At 37.6% G+C, this 18,513-nt stretch overlaps 2 protein-coding genes across 11 annotated transcripts in view; one reads left to right on the top strand and one right to left on the bottom strand.

Annotated features, from left to right (window-relative positions):
• The window catches only part of LOC144308047 (uncharacterized), a 404,506-nt gene that overhangs the window by 215,567 nt on the left and 170,426 nt on the right, over positions 1-18,513 (bottom strand). For 6 of the 7 annotated variants that reach the window (XM_077888199.1, XM_077888194.1, XM_077888198.1 and 3 more), the window contains one exon: positions 15,334-15,482. In XM_077888199.1, coding sequence (XP_077744325.1) covers positions 15,334-15,482 — 149 coding nt within the window. The remainder of the gene's footprint in view (positions 1-15,333; positions 15,483-18,513) is intronic. The other variant, XM_077888195.1, reaches the window with a different exon arrangement.
• GLRA2 (glycine receptor alpha 2) overlaps positions 1-18,513 on the top strand; it is a 173,599-nt gene that overhangs the window by 46,582 nt on the left and 108,504 nt on the right. For all 4 annotated transcript variants that reach the window (XM_077888189.1, XM_077888190.1, XM_077888188.1 and 1 more), the window contains one exon: positions 6,158-6,381. In XM_077888189.1, coding sequence (XP_077744315.1) covers positions 6,158-6,381 — 224 coding nt within the window. The remainder of the gene's footprint in view (positions 1-6,157; positions 6,382-18,513) is intronic.

Here is an 18,513-nt window from a genome sequence, read left to right as displayed (position 1 = left end):
ACTATAAACAATAGTAAGCAAATGGGTACAGCTGTACTCCAAAAAACTTCGCTTACAAGAACAGGCCGTGGCCAAATTTGGCCTGCAGGCCACAGATTGCCCACCCTGCATCTGAGGCATCAGTATTTAAACAGATGTTAATCGGATGCTCAGAAGAACATGAGAGTTGCTCCACCTTGAAGAATCTATCTTCCCAGACCAGTGGGGCCCTGCCTGGGAATCCACCTGCTGCATCACAGAATATCATTGCAGGCCAAGCTTCCCCTACCAAAACCTTGAGATTTCACCACCTGTGGATTTGCCCATATTTTCACAAATTTTGACTAAAAGAAAATTAGTCAAAAAAGTTAAACAGAACCAGATTTTTCTCTGAACTGTCTTCCACTGGAGTCAGAACATCAGACCCTTAGTTATTATGCATGGTAATGTATGTGGTCATTTCGGATGTGGCTCAGTGCTATTTGGGAGCAATAATAATTTTGCTTTATCTGTTTTCTGGAATGAGTATTTCTAAGAATGCCGCAGAATTCTGAGTTTCTAAACATGCTGATTTGTCCCTTCTTCCCTCATGCCCCACTCTCATTCTACAACCCAGACAGCATTATTGAAGGATTCAATTTGAGTGTTTGTTTCTAAATAAGAAACAATGACTATCTATTTTAAGAATTCAATATGACTTTCTTCTGGTGCTATCGAGTTTGCCCCTTATGACTGATGCAATCTCAGTAAATTATTTTGGTTATTACCTGCCCGCAAAGTATAGGCTCACTAACAGACCCAATACTGCTTCTCGATCCTCTGATATGTTAGTGTTGAAGATGTGTGACTGGAAGACAATGTATTTGTGTTATTCTAAGGAAAATTTTTATGAATTATTATGATGATATACACTATTCCAAAATATACATCTTTCTTTCTTTCTTTCTTTCTTTCTTTCTTTCTTTCTTTCTTTCTTTCTCTTTCTTTCTTTCTTTCTTTCTTTCTTTCTTTCTTTCTTTCTTTCTTTCTTTCTCTTTCTTTCTTTCTTTCTTTCTTTCTTTCTTTCTTTCTTTCTTTCTTTCTTTCTTTCTTTCATAGGCTCCATGCCCAGTGTGGAGCCTAACCCAGGGCTTGAACTCATGACCCTGGGATCAAGACCTGAGCTGAGATTAAGAGCCAGATGATTAACCAACTAAGCTACCCAGGTGCCCTTAAAATATAAACGTTTCTTCATTAAGAGTCACAAGGATCTGTTGATTATCATTGCTAGTTGACTCTGTATTATGAGATTTCAGTAGAACAATTTTTTTTTTGTGGTTCCAAAAGATTAGAAGACTAGTAAGGGATATATGATGAAACAGGTTATAGTTTGTTTGGAGAGTGTCAGTTTACCATTTATTTTTCGTTCTTTCTATCTTTTCTTTAGCTGCTGATGGCAAGTGAATTTAGAGGATGGGGAGTATATTTGTAACTCCTACTTTCCTGATATAAAGACATATGTTGGGAATATTAATAATGTCAGTAAAGGTCAAGAGTATTTGCATACCATCTGCATGCAGTTCTCCCCAAGGCTGGGCCATGAGAAAATGAAAAAGAGATAGTCTCAAAGGATGTGGGTGGATATAATGTGACTTGGACCCGGGGTGCTGGGACACTACCCATGCCATGGTAGCAGATCCTGACTCCCTCCTCACTTAACAGATTTGAGGTAGGAGAGAAAGAGGTGAATGTGCATAAAATGTGTTCACTCAGAGAGTCTCTCCAGATTATGATTCCAGCTCCCCCAAACATGTCCCCAAAAGATAAGTTCCATATGCTCTGCTGGTTACTGCTGCAGGGTGAAGAGTTGCTTTATCTCTGATCTGAAATCATGTTTCTGAGGAAGTGGGTAAGAGGCAGACAGCCCCTCAGGAGGACTCCGGCTGTGCTGGAACTGCTGAACTAACATTATGGGTTCCCTTTCATTCTAGAGATGGATAAGCAATTCATGAAGAGATACTAACTCATCAGGAATGGCAGGTAGCTACATTTCTTACTTCTGACTTCTTAAAGAAGAATCAAGAGTCTACCTCAAGCCTGGCATTTTGTTAAACTGAGATATAAGGTGACCTTGGTCTCTAAATTAACAGTGTAATGTTAAAGCCCGAATTCATCATAAAACAACAGCACTCCTCCCCACAATTTCAAATTTGAGGCTAACTTCCCATACCAAAGCTGGTACAGACTCAGGAGGATGAAAACTACTGCAGGGCAGCCAGAGGTTAAAACCAAAGGGCCACATAGGCATTGTGAGGAATCAACAAAGCATATCCTTGTGGTTGATAACTTTATAACATACTTTATAACATAATTAGATTAAAAATGTATACCGATAAAAATAATAAGAGAGTAATAGTAAGGTTTATTGGAGTACGTATGAGACAGAGTGGCAATCTCTGTGTACAAATGCTAGACCAAATACAGTAGTACCAAAATAATTCAATTTAAGGAAACCATCTGTGGCACAGGCATAACATTAGAAGGTATTAGGAAAAGTGAAACTTTAGAAATGATAAACTCAATGTGAAATAATAGTATGGAATGTAGGTACCTGTAGTACCCGTGTTAAGAATATAATAAAGATTATATGACTTACACATAGCATTTGAAAAAAATAGGTACATATTTACACTTATATATTTTTTAATTCAAATGTTTCCATGACATAATCTAATATCCAGAGTGTCAGTCATAGGAAAACAAATTGTAATACAAGGAAATATGACAGTTATTTGAAGTAGAATATGTCTCTGTAGAGAGAAGGTAGTGTAAAAGAAAATGCAGTCTACATTTAAGCATGTTTCTCAATATTTACTCCTCCTTTAATATTTCATTCAACCTAGAAGCAAACATAAAGACAAAGAAAAACTACTGAAGAATATAACTATTTCATGTGGTTTGGAATATCATGAGGAAATAAACTTATCTCAAAATAAACAGAGATGATGCACAGAGAAATCACGTGTCAAATTTTTACCCAACATTGAAAATCACAGTGAACTGAGAGAATTATAGAGGTCCAGCCCCAGAAAATCTCTTCCTTGGATATCTATGTCTCTAGTTTCTTGGGTGTCCTTTTCTGAAAGGTTTCAAGGGTTGCTATTTATTTTAGAATAGTGTATATCATCATAAACAAAATTATGGAAAATTTTAATTCCTATACATTTATATAAAGAACAAATAATTCCAAAAGATCTAATAAAAGTTGTATTTCATATAATTCCTATCATTGTGGCATAAGCTATATTTTTTACTCTGAGTTTTCTACTTATTATTGCTTAAAAATAGGATTCATTTATTTTAACTGTAAGACATTTAATGGTTCTATTGCAATATGAAAGATTCAGTACTCTTTTTAAAGTTCTAGTACTGGGAGAATTTATTTTATTATTTTCTATATATAAAATTCAAAGTAGAAAATGAGGAAACACTGGAGAAGAATACTCATGGAAAGACTTTTTTAAAAGATGTACATTAGCAGTGAAAATTTATATTGAGTTTTTTTTTGTAAAGGTCAATGTTGTCATATTGTATGTCGTCCTGTAATATTCTCTAGAGTCTCTCAATATACAGCTTTAAATCATTCTCAGGCTTAAGGGAGGATTGCAATAATGTTCTCCTGATGATTTCACTGCCCACTGCTGTCTATCTGGCTTCTCTCACCTTTCCCATCCCACAATTACTTCTTGGGGGGGCCTCATTGGCTTCCCAATGGCCTAAGATATTTAACCCATTCACTTCTATTATTTCTAGCTGTCATTACTTCTCATATCCAAGAGTTTCTCTACCTCCAGAATTATCTAAGGGATGAAATTCTCTTCTCTCCTACTTCCTACCGAAACAAGTTCTGCACACGGACACACACAAAATTTTGTTAAGTGAAACTGGCTCTCAGTTTGAGGGATATAACTGGGGTAGATGTCAAACCCTGGAGAACCTGCATTTTTTTTCCCCTCAGAAAACCTTAAGGAAAGCTCACAGTTCATGTATCTAGTATATATGTGTATATATATATATATATATATATATATATATATATATATATAGTTGGATTATTGCATTTTCAATAGCCTGCATATCACATATTCTCAGTCTTTATTCACATAAAATTCCAAAATTTCCAGTAACTCCTGTTGCTAATGAAACACTGAACTGGTAATCTTTTTCCAGTTACAATCCTCTAGTCCCTTTGAACAATTCTGAAAATGTATGATGGGAACAACTCTGAGGTTCCGCCATTTCCTTGACTCACTTGCAGGAGGAGTCAGTGATGGGATGGCAGCCTGACTAGGCACACAAGAGTGCCCTCTTAGGTTTGAAAATTTGCTATGCATAATCTCAAATAAAAGTCAGCTGATAAAATTTTCCAAGTCAGAGAGTTCTTATTTGTACAATGGAGAACCTTAAGGTTATAAAAAATAGTGAAAGGGAATAAAGGAGAAAGGAGAAAAAATGAGTGGGAAATATCAGAAAGGGAGACAGAACATGAGAGACTCTTAACTCTGGGAAATGAACAAGGGGTGGTGGAAGGGGAGGTGGGTGGGGGGTGGGGGTGACTGGGTGACGGACACTGAGGGGGGCACGTGATGGGATGAGCACTGGTTGTTATTCTATATGTTGGCAAATTGAACACCAATAAAAAATAAATCTATAAAAAAATATTTCAGCCTTTCCAAACGAGCTGGGTTTTGCTGACTGACTTTCAGAAGTTAGTAACTATTTGAATATTAGCATTCTTTAAGCCTACATTGGGCACATTTCCAAGAATTGCCACCTCTAAAATACTCTATCAGCCTGATATATTAGGATGGCTGTATTTAAAAAAATATCTTAGGAATTTGGATAGTGTAGTAATTAGATAGAAGGCACTGGATTAAAGCTCTTTTCCATATGCCCTAATCTTTACCACTTATTTTTTTTTCTTTTGGCCCTGAGGGAATGAAGCAAAACTGACCATCCTGAGGTGGTCTCCACTGTACCTAGCAGAGTCACTGACTATCCCAGTTTTGCCTGGGACTGAGTGGGTCCCTGGAATGTGTGATTTGGGGGCTAAAAGTGGGAGGTTCTGAGGCAAACCAGGACAAGTTGGTCACTGTTAGAGAACAATAAACAATGACCAAAAATCCAGGTGCCAAAGATGTGGGGATGGAGAAAATGGTGAAAAAGGAAAAGGAAAGAGAGTAAGAAGGTAGGAGTATGTATCACTAAATGACTGTAAGTGTCAGGGTTGAACAACTATTAACTCTGAACCATAGTCCCACTTGACCAGGGAATATTGTTAAAGCTTCTTTTGGGGTTCAATCTACCAAGCAAAACAACAATTTCCATGAACCTAAAGACCTTTGAGCAGAAATTCTCAGGAGACAAGTCTCTGTCCCAAGTTGATTTACTGGCAAAGAAGTAAATTCCCAGATCAAGTGGGAATGACACAGTGTACCTGAGTCTCTCATAGGGAGGAACACTTCTGTCAGAAGGTACTCAGATTAGGAAAACATGAAAAAGATCTCTGTACTGATAAAGTGTCAAGTCAACTACTGTAGATACCCATTCAGATAAATGATAGAATATTTAAGAATTTTAGAAGTAATTTTAGCATTAGGGAATTATCTTGTCAACATGAAGCATCTTAATATTTACATAGATGATTTTAAAAAATATTGCCTCAAGATGTCAAAGTTTTATAATAAGAGTTCCCCTACCAAAATTACAGAGTGGGTTCCTTCTGCCCATTGCATCTGAGCAAAATGAGAATAGAGACCACATCATTTCTGATTTGGAAAATGAATCGGTTTTGACAATCTGCCATCACAGACTGACTTCTTACTCATGGTTACCTTTTTCAATGGAAAAATCAGCTTTTACTTCCTCCCAAAATGAATGACTTAAATTTATACATTAAAAAAATTCAACCAGCTCAACCTGTTCCATTAGTGTTCTGATTTGGTTGAGTCTTCTTTCTCCCCTCTGTTCCCATTCCTAATAGAATTGAGTCGTTTATTTTGACCAAGATATACACAGCCTGGTTTGTACAGACACCAAATACTGTACCAAATCAGGGAGAAGAGTGAGGGGGAAATGTAGATGGACCTCTTATGCCAGACTGTGTGATAAGTAACTCTTATGCATGGGGTTTCTATAGGACTACCGAGTGAACATTTTTCTGAGACAACAGTGGAATGATTCACGGCTGGCATATAGCGAGTACCCTGATGATTCCCTGGACTTGGACCCATCCATGCTGGACTCCATTTGGAAACCAGATTTATTTTTTGCCAATGAGAAGGGTGCCAACTTCCATGATGTCACCACTGACAACAAACTGCTTCGAATTTCAAAAAATGGCAAAGTACTCTACAGTATCAGGTAAGCTTCTGTTGGCTGCACCTATTCACTTCTCCATTTTTTTCCTGACCTAGAGCTGCCTGATTCTGGAGGGTAAGATGTATATAAATATTTAACTTTTGTGGTCTCTTCGTTGTCATCTGAATCTTAAAGTTGGTGAGAATGCCAGAGGTTCCCAAGGTCTCAGAAGTGTAATTCTTCACAACAAAAATATATTTGGGGGAAAAAGAATATATATATTTGGTAAGATGATGGGTGGATATCATGTAAATACCTGCATACATGGAATTTTGATTGCTTCAGTAAAAGAAGTACAGGCCTTTAGTTCAATTAATCATCGAGCATAATGTATATTTTCCATTTCAAATAATTTTGCCATTCTATAACATGGAACCACATATAAAAAAAACATTCAATGGCTCAGTATGGTCACTGACAGCATATTTTGGGCTACATGAGTGAAAAACTAGTTCTAATCTCAGATCTGCTTCTAACTAAACATTTAACCTTGATCTCTTAACTTTTCCTAGGTTTGAGTTTGGGAGTGACAAATCTCAGGATTTTTGCTCCACAATCTTTATCATCCCAACCTGAAAATTATCTCTCTCTTTTCTGAACTCTAGTTTCTCTGTGAATCTGTAAGGCTCTTGTTTCTTCCTACCTCATATTTTGGATATTTCTGTATATAAATTTAGCATAAGAACATGGAACTTTGGAATCACATAATCTAGAATCAAATCCAAACTTTGCCATTAACTTATGTAACTTACATATAACCCTCAGTTACCTAATTTTATATATAATATAAATATACATAATATATAACATATAATAACCCTCAGTTACCTAACTGTGAAATGGGAAACACTATATTTATTTCTAAGTATTCTTGTGAGAATGAATGATATAGAGGAGAGGTCAGCAATTATTTTCTGTAAAGGTCCAGACAGTAAGTACTTCAGCTTTGTAGGCCAGACTGTCTCAACGCTGTCACAACTACTCAACTCTACCATTGTAGCACAAGAACAGCCATAGACAATACTCAAACAATTGACTGTTCCTGTGCTTCAATAAAATTTTATTTTATTTTTTTTTTCAATAAAATTTTATTTATACAAACAGGAGGTAGCTAGATTTGGCCGTTTGGCCATAATTTGCCAATATCTCACACAGCATATATAAAAACACTTGCCATAGTACCTGACACAGTATATGTGCTCAATAAATGAAATGATGCCTGTCCGTATTTTAAAGTTAACATGCTTTCTCAATAGTAAGCTCTTTAAAGCCAAGACATTTGGATTTTTCACCTTCTATAACTCTTCCCAAAGGTCCAAGAGAATGTATATGAGAGATAATAATACATTAAATAAATATTGACATTTTAAAGATCCTTTGTAGTATTTCCCCTTTCTCTCCAATCTTATTACAAAATAAAATAGGCAGCTTGTATCCTTGCAAATAATTTTCAAAAGTCTGTAGAGTCGCTACCATCAAAACCTTATTTCACAACTCTATATACAATTTAGGTCTGTACCATACATTCCACTCCTGACCGAGTGATTTCAGTTTGCTGGTGGCTAACAGACCCAGTGTCTTGTGGAATGAAAGAGGTTGCTCATTTGTAAAAACTGGCAAAGTCACTGCTTACATGAAAACCAGGAAACTTCCTCCACTTTATTTTTAAGGAATTCTACTTTTATTTTTATAAAAATTTTAAGGAAACACAGAATATTTCACATGATGATGTGTTTGGTGTAAGATGCAGTACTGGGCACAACCCAAGTTGATGTGACCTGATGAAATGGGACATATGTGGAGCATGGTGCTAGGGAGGAGAGTTATAAAAAGCAGCACAGGGTATCAGCTGCTCCAGCTAGCCCCCTGGGCCTTGGGTGGCATTTGCTCTAGTAAATACCTGGCATCGTGCACTGCTGAAATAAAACCAGGTTTTTTTTCTTTTGTTCTATGAAGGCCTTTCCATTCTAGAGCCATGAAGAACATAATGTTCCCCAGACCTAGATCCAGAGGCAATTCTTCTCTCATCCCCAGTGTAGCATATTATAAGCTCTGAAACAACCTGACAATTGTTTTGGATTAGGTAGAGTTTGTCCTGTAGCAGGCTGGTTTAGACTTTTCTTTCATTATAGGTATTCTACGAAATTAGAGGAAAGATCCTTGGTGTAGAACCAGGCATGTCATTTTAGAGAAACAAAACTCTTGGCAGATTTGAACTACAGGAATCTAATTATTTGCCTGGAAGGATTTTCAATGAGCCAGACACTGTGCTGGGCCTAGAGATCCAGAGCTGAGTAAGATAGGGTTCCTGCTCTGGAAGGGCTCCAGTCAAACAAGGCAAGCAGGTATAAGGTAAATTAAGTAATGGGAATAAATGAGGAACAAGGAAAAGAAAAGTGGCTCTAACTTTGCAAGTGAATGTATGACTTAAATAGTTAGAATTTAGGGGCTGGCACCTACATATCTGTTCGCTTCAGTCACTGGACTAATTTAACTAAAGGGCAAGGAGTAATTAGTGCTAATTATGCCCAGCTGCAGGTCCAACTCAAGTTTAAGGCCAAGGAGGTGATGTCTAAAAGGTGCTGAAAAGATTCCTGCTGATGTTGCATTAGGAAGGATTTTCCCTCTACTCTCAGGTTTACAAAGCAAATATACCTAGAAGAGGGAATCCAGTGACTTAAATTCATACTAAGCTGTAGGGAGCTGATATGAAATTTTCATTTTGATAGTACATTTGATGCCTCTGAAGAATAGTGAGAATGAAAAAGTTGGATGCCTGAGACAAGAAATCAGGATGAAGAGGGTTAAGAAAGCTACAAGGAAGGGGTACAACAGAAGTACCAAAGATAAATTAATAAATTGCCTCTACCCTACATATTTAAATAATTACTTAAATATTGGTTCACTTGAAAAAAATAATGTTCTGTGGTGATGTTTTATATTTGCATTTTCTGAACCTAAAACAAACAGATGATAATATTTCATCCACAAACAATTCCAAGTTTTCTTAGCTTTGCAGGAGCAGAAGTAAAATTAACTCCTCAAGGAAACCAAAACCTAAGGCTTTGATGGTCAAACAGAACACAAAGATTTCATAACAATCAAAGTCACATTCCTGAGAAGTTTCCCAAAAGGCAGCAGTTAAAAAAAAAGAGGGGATAATAGACCAGAACTCTACAAGTGTCCTGCAGCTCAAACACTTGGAGTACTTTAGTAAAATTCAAAACGAACCTTTTATTTATTTTTTTAAAGATTTTTATTTATTTGAGAGAGAGGCAGCATAAGAGAGACAAGCAGTGGAGAGGGAGAAGCAGGCTGCCCATCGAGCAGGGAGCCTGATGCAGGGCTGAATCCCAGGACCCTGGGATCATGACCTGAGCCAAAGGCAGCCACTTAACTGACTGAGCCACCCACATGCTCCCAAACAAATCTTTTAAATAGGAACCAAAGGTGTTGGCTCATTGCAAGAAAATTTCTATCCAGTGTGGCAGGACACAGTTTTTGCTGATGAAAAGTGTCAGATCTATTTTTGTCCACTTCTCTTCTGATTTTTTCTTTAATATTCACTTCCCTAATGCATTTAATCTTACTCTGTTTTCTTTTTAAGTTTTTCGTTGACCCACTCCATTAAGTATTGGTCATCCCTGACCAAAGTATAAACAAGGACACACATCTTGCTTTGTACATTCCCTTCAGAGACAGTCAAATTCTAAATTCATATTACTTAAAAAGGCCTGAATTCATAGTGGAATAGTGAGGTAAGCCTCGAGTATTGTACATATTATTGCTCAAACAATATTTGTTGGATTGAATATAATGGATTGTAATAAAATTCAGGGTACCATAGCATATGGTGTGCAATATGAAAGAAAAAAGGACAAGGTATTTTTGGAGAGGAGCAGCTTGTCTCACTTGTCCACAATGTCTTTGCTAATATTTGTTTTCTTCCTTTACTTTCCGTCGCTTCTGAGAATTTTCTGCCAGCATTCTGACTTTTATAGAAGCATAGGATTACTTTCTTATATTGAAGGTATTACACTACAAAATAATCTCATCCAACACCCTTGTTTTACCAATGAGGAAGTGACTTCTTTCAGCAAGTTAGGTGAGGTAAAATAATGGAGCCCATAAATAGGAAACCTAACCAAAAATCAAAGTTCTTGACTTCTATTTCAATGCTATCATCTCCTACCCCACATTAATTCTTCATTTGCCCCAACTTAAGTCCAAAGACACAAATAAATACAATTCGAAAGACATGTCCTTTTGAAACAAGCCTTTTGGGACTCATTTTTCAAAGAACTATGGGAGGAAGAATGTAAGATTTAAGATGAGAACAGAAAGTATCTTCAGATCTTGCAAATGTCTGAAAAGACTGTTTAAAGTCAGAGTGCAACAAGTGACTATCAAGTCAAGGTGCAACAATTTCAAGATCTATTTGATAGTTTTTTTAAAGATTTATGTATTTACTTATTCATGAGAGACACAAAGAGAGAGACAGAGACATAGGCAGAGAGAGAAGCAGGCTCCATACAGGAAGCCCGATGTGGGACTTGATCCTGGGACTCCGGGATCACACCCTGAGCCAAAGGCAGACGCTCAACTGCTGAGCCACCCAGGTGCCCCTATTTGATAGTTTTATACAGTATATGCTGCTTATATAGCATGTCGACTTTCTGAAAAATTTTACTATCCCAGGGATGAAAGGGCTGAAGAAAATCATTAAGGGCATTAAGTCAACTTCCTTACCTTCAGGCAACCTGTTGAGAACTCCTGCTAGTTTTAAAAACCCTCAGAGAAGGAGACTTTATATTCTCTCTTTGGATCCTTCAATAAGTTACTCTAGCATTATGCAGAAATTCTTTCTTATATAACTTAAATCACAGTTGCTACAACTTGAATCAGTAGCTTTTTCCTACATTTGTTAACGTGATCAACAAATGGCTACCGTTTTTGGAAGAATGGAGGGAATTACCTCACTGTTTTTACTTTCATACATTTTTGTCCCACTAGATTTAGTAGACATATGCTTGGTCATCAACACTATGCTGCTGATTTAATTTTGCAGTGTGTTCCACTTCAGCAACAAGATGTTCTTCATCTCCTAGTTTTCACTTTGCTGTACACGTTGGGGCTCCTACTCTGAAACTTATGATGTTGAATGCTATTGTGATTATTTCTGATACTATAGTAGACAAGCGTTTTAAAGGAAAACGCCCTTGGGCTTGAGTCTCTGGCCTCAGAACTTGCTGTATGACCTAGGGGAATCTATTACTCTCTGAACTTCTATTTCTTCAGCTTTGAAAAAGAGATGATTTGGTTAAGAACATTAATAGAATACAATATGTTATATGCATACAGGTCAAAAGTGGTATTGCCATATACTCTAGGGCCCTGGGTATTTTCTTGTAATATACTGATTGTGTTTTCTGTTCCAGTCTCTAAAACAAAGAAAGAGTAAACTGATCAAAATAGATCCCTACAAATTCCAGACATTAAGGATAGGATGGACCCACTCCTTGAGTGCAATCCTATAGAGTAGGGGTTCTTAATCTGAGGGCTAGGTGAAAACTCCAAGAGGTCCTCAAATCTCCCTAAAGTGTATGCATGTTTCTTGTACTGGGGTATTCAGCTCTTTTGTTTGTTTCTTCAGAGGAAAGGGTCCTTAAGAAAGCTATGATCCTCCAACTACTAACAATTCTGCTTTAAGATTTATTGCATGCCTTCAGAATGGTTTTACCTGAGGCAAAGTTGGTAAGGAAATATTGTTTGCCTTCAGTGTCTTCTTATTTGATTGACCAAGTATCTAGGGGTTTTATGCTACCCTCCAACTACATAGAGTTCTCCAGAGCATAAATAATTATGGGATTGTTCCTCCACAACAGTATCCCTTGTCACCTAGATATCTGCTCCCCTCATCGTTAAATGTTATCTGACCTGAAATGTATTCCTTTATGGCATTGGAGGTGATTTGGTTGTTAATCTCTTTTGATTCAATTCATAATGCTAGGTGTGGATGATTTAGTGTTCCACCTTCCCAGTAGTACTTGAGTTGTAATAGAGAACTCTTGGGGATTGACATGCCTCTCCCTCTGATGATAGATTAAGGCACCACTGAGAGTAGGTGGAGTGTAGGTTTCTAGACAGACATCCAACGGTGCTCCCCAAATAATCCTGTCTAATGACCGACTCTACCCACACACATAAAAGGCCAACTTTTCTCACATAACCTCCTATCCTTGACTCATCCTGCAGCTTGATGCAAGAACTTCAAAAGATTCTAACTTTAGTTACAGAATGATTTTTATGGCATAGGAAAAAAGAAAATTCTCTATTTAGATGTCAGAGCTGAAAATAAAATGCACAGTGAACTAAGACCTGCCTAAATGTTACCAATGGTGATACTTTGATTACCTTACTCTCAATTTTGATGAGACATGTAAGCCCAAATTTTCTGTTAGAAGGCAGCTATGAAAGCTGTGATTTCTTGTCTCTTTGCATATTTGAACCATGTTTATCTTTATATCCTATAATCTAGGCAAAATTACATTCTCATTTTCCAATTCTGTGTCCAAATCTTCATTAGTTTTGTGACTTGACTTAATGCAATAATTAATGACTGTAACATAAGTGCCCACATCAGAATTAAGCAGTGAGTCTTCAGAGAAGTGCTGGGAAATGCCATGGAAACCACAATGATTCCATTCTTTCTAGAACAAGCAAGGTTGTGAGGGTGGGAAGCAGTGATCCTCAAAAAAGGCACCACTGAGGGTAGAAGTAGTAGTTCAGAAACTGTGTTCTGTATATGACAGACTCTCTTAAAGTGCTAGAAATCTCCATCGAGCTCCTGATTGGGTTCAGAAATACACATACACTCAAGGGCATAATACTGGTTCAAATGCAACAGAGGGGCAGCCTGGGTGGCTCAGCGGTTTAGCGCCTGCCTTCGGCCCAGGATGTGATCCTGGAGACCCAGGATTGAGTCCTGCGTTGGGCTCCCTGCAGGGGCCTGCTTCTCCCTCTGCCTGTGTCTCTGCCCTTCTCTCTCTCTCTCTCTCTCTCTCTCTCTCTCTCTCCCTCTGTGTGTGTGTGTGTCTCTCTCTTTCATGAAGAAATAAATAAAATCTTTAAAAAAAAAACAAAAAAACCCAAATGCAACAGAGTTAGGATTTTACCCTTGTTTGGAGGAAAAAAGGGAACTGTGAAATGAAATACATGGCAGCTGGCACAACCACTTGTCCTTGACTGTTTACCTGATTGGACTAGCAATAGCAACCAGATTTTCCTCCTTCTGGAGGTAACTTTCTACTGCATTAACATTCATCGGAGTTTGCTCTGAAGGTGATGGTGCAAAGAACAGAATACTGAGGAGGTAGCTCAGGGCATCAGGAACTCCACACTCCTTGCAACATTTACTGTATCCTCCAGGCTCACAGAATTGCCTCTTCTAACTCCATCAGTCACTCTGAGTCTTGGTTTCCTCATCCATAACATGAGCTTGAACTAGAAAAGATTAGATTAAATCTGAGGCTCCCTATAACTCTATCATACATCTATAACTCCAAATGGTCTCCTTTCCAAACGACAAAACTCCCTCTGGATGAAGAAATAAGAGTGAGCCCTTCATGTCCCTTAGGGCTTGAGAGTAAACAAGACAGGATTCTTAAGGTGCCTATCTCACACTTCTTTTGGACCTTTGAATCTTTCTCTCACAACCTAACTATCCAACTCTTGGAAAAAGGAACCTGATTTTGGGGTGGGGCAGGGAAGATTGGACTACCTGTAGTTTAAGAGGCAACCTTGTATTCAACATATAGTTTTCACAATAACAAATACTCAATACTGAGCTCCCTATTGAGAAATTCCCCAATTGCAAATTAGATCATTTATACCCTCTGATTCACTCAGCAGGAGTATCCATGAGATATTATTTTAGAATGTATTCATGAATTATGGGTTTATATACTTTGAGACAATTATAGAAAGATGGTTGGCTGGGACAATTATTAACTAGATATGTAGGCTAAAGGAAATTACATGGTATATGTGAACCAGCAGAGTCAAAGGGCTAGTCTGCTATTACTCATTACCTGAATTTTCTTACAGTGGGAAGCCAAAGGAAACTCAGAGGTCCTAATGAGCCTGTTCTGTTCAACTTATGTTGACATGGGCCTCTGCCTGGTTCACAGTGCTGCCTTTGAAAGCCTCTCTGGATGGCATTAATCCCAAAGTAAATATATATAATATCCCATGGCTCTTATGAGACATATGAATTACTTTAGCACATTCTCATAACACATAATCCAAGGGAAAGGCAATCCATTTTTAAAATGGGAAAAATAATTGTACATCCTCAAAGCTTAGCAGTCTCTCCAACAAGTCTATCCTTGCTTGTGGCATTTAAAATTACAAACCAACATCTGTACTGAAGAGAATACAACATTTATCACTGGATAGTCATTGAAAGACAATTAAGGACATATATAATTATGTAAAGTTCTACACATGATACACACTCAGAGCAAGGCCATCCATGTCTGAGTGATCATTCCTTTCAAAGGACAATAAAACAAATCTTTTATTTGATGTTTCATTTTAGTGGGTATATTTGGCTAAATTTGAGCAGTTAGATGAAGGATAGAAAGCAATAAGTGAGGTGGGGATTATAGACAGAATACTATGGGGGTAGGGAAGATGTCAGTTCAGAGATTTAGGAAGACTTGGATTCAAATCCAATCTTACTAAGTGACCATGAGAAGTCATTTAGCCTTTCTTTGATCTGCAGTTTCTCTGAGTTCCATATTCATACTAAATGTTCAATGAATGTCATAATAACCCTGATTTGGCTGTAGGATAAAAGGGAGTAAAGGGGGGAGATAGTTCTCTCTAGGCTTCCTAACTTATACACATGGACATTTCCTTATTCAGTACCTGTTACACTCAGGCTCCACTCACCTTTCATACCTAGTTTCAAGTAGATGGATATCCTCCTTGCCTTGAGTTTCCTCCCTTTGGGAGGCATTCAGCTCACAATAGAAGTTATAGTTGCATCTTCTTTCAGATAATAGCTCAGATCTCCTATTTAGCTGCTTGTTAAGAGTAAACTGAGAAAAAAAAGAGGAAAAAAAGAGTAAACTGAGGAATTATGCTTGATTTCAAATGGAGCATCCTACCACCTGACCAGGGCTCCATTCTAACTCCAGCCTTTGCCACCAGAAACAGTGGCCAGTACTCTCCACCACTTACCACAATAGAAGTCTTAATGAAGTAAAATACTAACAAACAGAACTTTTCTCTCTGCTGTTAGCAGATACAAAGTTACTTTGGTTATCTTACAACCATATTTGCAGTTCAAAAGCATTTGTTCCATTTTTCTTACCAAAAGTAAGATAATCCCAAACAAAATGTTAAGAAAATTATTATATAGTACTTTTAGATACATAATGGCTAAAAAATTGCTATATAGTGACCATGGACAAGTCAGCTCTCATTATTCTAATGTACAGACTTAATAATATTTTATCTTCATGAATATTTGGGTGTATAAATAAATACTAGATATGAAATGACTTTAAAATTTAAAATGTAAAATGTGAACAGTATTAGTAGAGTCTTTGGTACTTTGAGATCTTTTTGGTGGTGTCCAATTTAGCCCTCTCCTATTCAACACCTTCAAAACATTTTTGTTCAGGAAATATCAAAGCATTTGGAAAAGTTTTAGCCACAGATTTATCAGTTGCTCTCCAAGTTGAATCCAATCCATATTTGGACTTAATTAACATGGGCCAACCATATGTGTGCACATTTTTCTGAAGGGACCAGGCACAGATGGGAACAGATATTGTATTTTTGTCCTTCCCAGCTAGTATTGCTCAATGCATATGGGTATTTTCTGTGATGCCTTTATAATGTTTGGTAAACATGGACCTTCCTAGTCAGTCACTGGCATTTTAGTCAAGGGAGAGGAGAACAGCCAATGGACCAGCAGTGATGTGATTCATCTCCTCCAAATACCAAGGTCAACAGTGAAAAACAGGTCTTATAGTTCCTTGAAATTAACTAAAAGGATGAGTCTAACCATACAGCTTAGATACGATGTGGGGTTTAGGTTCAGCCCTAGACAATATTGAAAAAATGATTTATTTCTGGTCCCCTAGCCACACTGTTCTGAGCCATGTTTTCCATCCAGCTTCATCCTTCCGTTTAATACTCTCAGTATCAAAGTGTGCTCTTGAGGATATTGGTAGGGAATCTGAGAATCCATCAACTCATATACACAAAGGAGGAAATGACTAACAGTACTTAAAACACTATTCTTTCCCTAGATTTGCATCTTAATAGTCATGGGAGCCTTTAGCTAAATGTCTGTTAGTTAATTATATGTAGCAGCTAAGAGTTGGAAGGTGTTTGAGCAAGGATATGCATTGGGATCTTTCTGGAACTCCTAATAATTTACACACCATGAATTTTCAATCTTTACTTATATGGGAAGCCTTTCTAGGTTCAGCCACATCTCTTCTTGCTTACAGATTAGGTGAATAGCTCAGGGCTAGAGTGAGTAGGACCCTTGTCTATGCTTTATATGATGAGTGAGTTCAAAGCAGTCATTTAATTACAAAGCTTTCAGAAGATGAGTTAAAAAATTTCATTCCTTGCCTGCCTTGCCAAAGTTGGACCAATTATTTTTGTTCTTCATAGATTAAGATTCTTTTGTGTGGGATCCCTGGGTGGCGCAGCGGTTTAGCGCCTGCCTTTGGCCCAGGGCGCGATCCTGGAGACCCGGGATCGAATCCCACGTCGGGCTTCCGGTGCATGGAGCCTGCTTCTCCCTCTGCCTGTGTCTCTCCCTCTCTCTCTCTCCCTGTGTGTGACTATCATAAATAAATAAATTAAGAAAAATTAAAAAAAAAAGATTCTTTTGTGCGTACCTCGGGTTTTGATTCAGGAGCATCAAATGATTTTTTTTTGCATCAAATGATTATTACAAGTCTAACTTCCCTGATACACCCAAAGGGCCCTCTCAGCACCTAGGTCTGTAAGAGTAGGTTATCTTTTCTACCCAACCAGTGTGAACATTTATCTAGGCTGCAAGAAGGTAATTAAAAGCCTTATACTTAATTCAGTTCAGTTATGTCTGATTGATATAATCTGGAAAGATCCTTTAAATGAGGATTTGGAAACAATTTTAAGAACTTAAAGAATAAATGCATGACTCTTGGATTATATTCCATTAAAAGAATATGTATATGTATTAATATATGTTATATTAATATATATTATCTATTAATATACATTATCACATAATACATAAATAACAAATTAATAATATTAAACTATGACTCCTTCAAGAGAGAAACTGTTATTTCAAGTGTCTGATATGCGCAGTGCCCAATAAACACTTGTCAAAAATTGCTGAATGGATGTGCTAGATTATAACCTAGGTGGAGTTCTGTTTAAAACTAATTCCTTCTCACTGAGAACCTAGAGGTGGTCCTACTCTGTGCTCTGTCCTCCTTCCTGACCAGTACCATGAGCCTTTTAGAATTTATAGCTGAGGTTCATCCATCCAATGCATGTACAGCTACCTCCCCAACTTCCTGTGAAATTTCTCAATGGCTGATTTTCTAGTCCAAAGACCAGGAATAGGAACCTGATACACTGCCACTGCCCTGACTTGAGTTCCATTGCCTACCTTTGCACATTTATACATTTTAATAAGCATGGATTTGGTTTCCTCTCTGCTGCACCTGGAAGCTGTCCTCTTACCTTTCTTAGAAGCTATCCCAATCTCCTGGCCACACCCACCATTTTTTTAAAAAAGATTTATTTATTTATTTGAGAGAGAGAGAAAGAGAGAGAAATGGAGAGGGGCAGAGGGAGAAGGAGGAGAAAGAGAATATCAAGCAGACTCCCCATGGAACATAGAGCCCAACATGGTGCTCAAGCCCATGACCCTGAGATCATGACCTGAGCTGAAATCAAGAGTTGGACACTTAACCATCTGACCCACCCAGGCACCCCCACACCCACCATATTCTTGGTTGCTAGTGGACTAATCTTGGTTTCATTGCCATGACTTTACCAGCATGCCTCTCTATTATGACTGAAGATCATGATTAACACCTCTTCTCACAA

The sequence above is a fragment of the Canis aureus genome, chromosome X, assembly GCF_053574225.1.
Source record: "Canis aureus isolate CA01 chromosome X, VMU_Caureus_v.1.0, whole genome shotgun sequence".
In the NCBI taxonomy this organism is placed as follows: Eukaryota; Metazoa; Chordata; class Mammalia; order Carnivora; family Canidae; genus Canis; species Canis aureus.
The sequence above is the reverse complement of the archived record's forward strand: the minus strand, read 5'-3'. Positions and strand labels throughout refer to the sequence as shown.